This window comes from Stegastes partitus, unplaced genomic scaffold (assembly GCF_000690725.1).
Source record: "Stegastes partitus isolate 25-593 unplaced genomic scaffold, Stegastes_partitus-1.0.2 Scaffold181, whole genome shotgun sequence".
NCBI classification, from domain to species: Eukaryota; Metazoa; Chordata; class Actinopteri; family Pomacentridae; genus Stegastes; species Stegastes partitus.
Window position 1 is genome coordinate 336,246 of NW_007577912.1, and position 5,161 is coordinate 341,406.

Below are 5,161 nucleotides of genomic sequence, written 5' to 3' on the forward strand. Positions count from 1 at the left end.
TCCCTTGTTCTCTTTCCCCACATTTCAAGTACGTCTCCTCTGTTTCTATCTAAAAAAAAAAAACTGCCCAATAAAAAAAAAAAAAAAATCAAAAACATTCAAAATTATAGCAGATTTGTATTCCCATTGTTTACCTCTTACAAAATGGCTCAAGAAGCCTGTTTTCTTCAGAAAAGAAACCACCAGCTAATTGAATGCAGTCGCACATGGAGCGTGTGCCTGCATCAGACTCCCACTGCGTCTGACGAGTATTTTGACTGAAACTCTCCCACACAACACAAACACATGATGAGAATAAAAGACATAAAAAAAAGAGAGAGTACCAGCCTTGGAGGGGGGAAACACACACAAACTAACCTGTGAGATGTATCCTGGCGGGACGTGGATGGGGGGGATTGACCCATTTGGGGACATCATGGGAACCTCAGCAGGACCTACAAGGAAGGAGGAGAATTATTTACTTAACCAGGCAACTCATGCTTAAGCAAATTCTTATTTACGCTTCGTCAATCCACAGCACGCATGCGGGGACACAAACGCAGCCACACACATTGAAGGACGGGCCGGGGTTCAGGGCGACACAGATGTTTTATTTTACAGGAGAGTCTTGTAGCAAAGAATGCGGCATTTTCTTTTTTTGCAATCTGTCACATTGTCGCTCATTTTTCACTGCAATATAAAGAAACAGTACAACAATGGCTCCAAGTAAAGAAAACTTTAAAATCGGTATTGTACAGAATAACAAAGTCATAGTGTAATAAATGGTAAAAGAAAATCTTAAAAAATAACGTCAGATTTCTTTAATTATTCGGTTTACAAAACTTGGAAGAAAAAAAAGTGAAATCAACGTATACAACATGGTTTAAAGTGGCCCAAACACTGGAACAGAGGGACGACAGAATATAGCATTTTATTATTTTTATTCATTTGTTTCTGTACTTGTCTCCTATCTGATCCATGTAAACACAGTCTGCAGTTCATCTGAATTGTTGTCATGTGACTGTTGGTTGCAGCAGATTCTTTCACGGCTTCCTGGTTGTGTTCACAGTTTATTTTTGACATTTTTTTTTAAAACAAGACATGAGGATTGATGAAATATTACAACTTTAAACTTCAGCTTAGTTCATTTTCGATATAAAAACCAAAGTCACGCATTGTATGTTCAAGGATTGTTGGAAAGTTGAACCATTCCTCTGATTTTTACCGCTGCTCTGATAAATTGTGCAATTTTGGCATATTTTAAATACAGAAATGCTTTTCTAATCTTCCTGCAGATTTGGAAGTTCAGAGGGCTAAATTAAACATAGCCTATTCCAATTATGTCTGATGACATAAACTTAATTAAACATGTCAAATTAAAGACTATGTTCCCTTTAAACCTGCCTGCATGACATCAAAAAGCACAGAAACACAAATCCACGTGTAATCAAGTTTTTTTTTTCCCCCCTTTATTTCTGGCAAACAGCTAAAGATGTCAGAGTTTGTATTCAGCAGCAGCATCATGATAATTATAGGTGCAGCTCATGAGGGCACACAGTTGCTTACTGCAAAATGAAATCCGTGCTCTGAGGGGAAAGCAAGAAAATCTAAATAGAATAAGCAGATTGAAAATGATGTTGACTTTTCCACTGTCCATATCTCCTCCCTCCCTCCCCCAACTACTCTCTCTCTCTTCCTCCGTCTTTCTGTGATGGAGGTCTGCGGCTGTTAAAGTCATTGGGAACCCATTGGGACAGCTGGAAGCAGACTTGGCCTCAGAATAAATCACACAGCGCACACACAGGGGCCCTCACTACCTACAAACACACATGCAAGCATGAGGACACACTAATATTTTCTGTCCATGTTGCCATCAGTTAGAAATGCTACTCCACTATTCCAAAACTTTCTTTTAATTTTCACAATTTATCGAAAAAAATTGTTTTCTTTTTGTATCTCTGGTGGCCTAGCTGAGAATAAACGCCATTTTTAATCTGTTATTTAGGTGAACTGACTCCCAAACTCCTATTTTCATTCCTCCCTTGGTCCTTCTCTCATTTCCTGGCTCCCTCCATCCTTCCTCCCTCCTACCGTACATTCCTCCCTTTAACAGCTTCTCTCTCTCCCCATCATTTCCTACACCTTCACTTCTCTTCTGCTCTTACTCACTTGGTTTTCTTTCCATCTTTTCACCTCCTTGCCTTCCATCCCCACTTTCAGGAATTCCTCCCCTCTCTCGCTCCAGCTATTACTCACATCCTTCACTCCCTCCTTTCATTTTAAATATTACTCACTCCATCCCTCCCTCACTTTATCCTTCCTATATTCCCTAAATCATCCCCCCTCCTCCTCTTCTCTCTTTCCAACCCCCACCATCCCGCCTTCCTGACCTCTCATCAGCCAAACAAACAGGTAACGGTACAGTAAACACACACAAGCGCACACCTACGCGCACAACCTGAGCAAAGTCTGCAGTGTGGGCTTAGCGTGTGTGCAGCGACTAGGTCACAGGTACGAGGAGACAGGCCTCTTTTCAGTGCCGTCTGCTCCCCTACCACGGAGACCAGCAGTGGATATGAAAGTCCTCATTGAGTAGAAGGTCACAGCGTGGGGAGAGCACACACACACCGCACACAGAGACTCCTCTAAAACCCTCTTTCCATCGCCGGTCGTAGTGCGCGCTTTCTCCCCGTCTTGCTCACACACTGTCACACACACACACACAGTCACCCTCTCTCAGACTCACACACTCTTGGCAAACAGACGTGTGTTTGGACAGTCTCTGCTGCCTCTGTGCTCTTCACTCAGCAAACAGCAGCATTCCTCTGCTCACACACACACACACACACACACACACACACACAGAGCGAACATTCCCATCCCTGGCCCCCAGGACTGGACCCAACAGGCCCAACTAAACCCCCCCAACCCCTCCCCAAAACACAAGACACTCTTTGTCCTGCTACCCTACACACACACATAGTGCTGTAAGTCATACAATATTAGACTGACTTCCATTTAGAAAAAAGCTCTGGATAATCAAGCATTTGTACGTGTGCATTCAAGAGGTTGTAATTGTGTCCGTGTGTGTGTGTGTGTGCGCACAAATAAAGTCAGTGTGGTCCCCGAGATGCGCGTCGCGGTAACGTCACTCGCAGGTCTTGCCTCCAGCTTTTACCCTTTAAGCACCGGAGTCACAACTTCCTCTGCCTAATCCTGCTGGAATCCCAGATGATGCATCTCACCAGCTCCACTCCCCCCCTCCCCGCCCCGGCTCCTCGCTCTCATCTTCCATCTGTTGCTTCTTCCGCTTCCGATCGCCTCAAGAGGTCGGGTCAGAGATCAGTTATGAGGTCATATCCTGCGTGTGGGATGACATCACCGTACCTGAGTCACGGCAGGGGGGCACCGGCATGTGCGATCTCACATCCAAAGCTATCTGGATGAATGAAGGGCAGCTTCTCGATAAACAGCAGCTGACAACAAAGGCCAGTGTTCCTCACGATTACAGTTGGACCACATGTCCCGTGAAGCCTGATAAACTCATCGCTCCCTCCCTTCGCGTATGCTGCCTGCACGCATTACTCACAAAAAAGATAAGAGGTTGTGGACGGGTGATAATTCCCTGTTAAATAACGATCGATAACATTCTCATTATTTTCTGGTGTAATACAGATGTTGTTATTTGAAGACAATAAATCAAAATTAAAAAATAGGGCTGGGTTATGTAGCTGAAAAGTTTTATTTCTTTTAATAAAATTGATAATAATTGATCATTTCCAAATGATTTTTTAGCAAAAACCAAGAGAGAGGCTTATTTTCAAAATCGCCGCCTTGCTTTTTACTTAGCCTATTTATCAAGGTATGCAGGCAATACAACAACACAACAATGAAAAACACGCATATAAAAAAATACACATAAAAATAATTACACACATAAAAATAAATGACCAGCTGTTTATGAGCCTGAGAAGGAGAACTCTGAAAGCTTTCCTGTAGTTGTTTTCATGGCGGCGTACTTCTAATCCATTTATTCCATCATTCTGTTGAACAAATTACTTTTAATAAGAAAAATATTCTCATTAATATTTTAACGTGTATTCATCTGCTGCAATAAGTGCATCAGATTTCCTGTGAATTCACATCAGGCGGACAAAACGTTAAATGGCGGCAGAGCTTGTCATCGGGCTTTTCCATTAGTTATGATGGGGTAATAGATTAACATGTTGAGTCTAAAGTCATACAAGTTGTATCGCATTAAACAAGCTGTACAGCCAGCTACCTTTCAGTGTAATACAAGATGTGTGTGGGATCTGCTATTCTTTTCACTCTCACTTCTGTTATCTGTTAAGAATACTGCAAAAAAAAAAAAAAAAGTTATTCCCACAACTGAGCAATGCTACTGCCAGGGTCACTGAAGTAAATCTGAGGTCTGCGGTCAGATGTGGGGTTCATTTGGGGGTCAGGGACATGAGCACACACTACTTTGAGAGCCACTGTGCAGAGCGACCGAGAGGACCACAGGAATGATGACAAACTATGGTTTGTATTGCATGTAAGATACACATTGCACAACAGTGATATACTCAGGAAAGAGCAGAGGGAGCGCAGCACAGGTGCTGAATGACAAAACATTGTTGTCGTCCGCAAAAAGTCTGAACATAGAAAACATTGATAGACATTCCCATGAAATATGAAAATAATGGGAAAATTTATGAGAACATTTAAATTACTGGAAGTGTAGGGAAACTAGAAACATAATAATGACTGAAAAAAGAAAAAAAAAAACAGCCGGATGTTCACGCTAACATAAAATGCACACAATTTTGACGTCTCACCTCGCAAAGTTTAACTTTGCCGTTAAAGATTTACACAAGAAATACACACACATGTTCATGATAAACATCCTGTCCTACACTTTACCACACACAGGCACAAACACAAGTCCTCAGAAAAAAAAAATAAAAAATGGGCTTCTGTACTGGCTCATTCACAAAAAATATAAAAAATGTTGAGAAAAAAAAACACAAAAACACAAAAAAAAACTTGTGATCTTGTCCAGCTGCCCACACATACATTCATAGACACTGACAGAAGAGATGATGCAACCTCTCATCAGATGTTTCCCATGATACAGCTGTCAAAGACAGCTGCGACAGGGCCCCCAAAGCACAACACACAC

General features: G+C 41.9%; 1 protein-coding gene across 1 annotated transcript in view; it reads right to left on the reverse strand.

Annotated features, from left to right (window-relative positions):
* fndc3ba (fibronectin type III domain containing 3Ba) overlaps positions 1-5,161 on the reverse strand; it is a 104,849-nt gene that overhangs the window by 55,167 nt on the left and 44,521 nt on the right. The window contains exon 4 of the mRNA XM_008280098.1: positions 358-434. Within this exon, the coding sequence (XP_008278320.1) occupies positions 358-434 (77 nt within the window). The remainder of the gene's footprint in view (positions 1-357; positions 435-5,161) is intronic.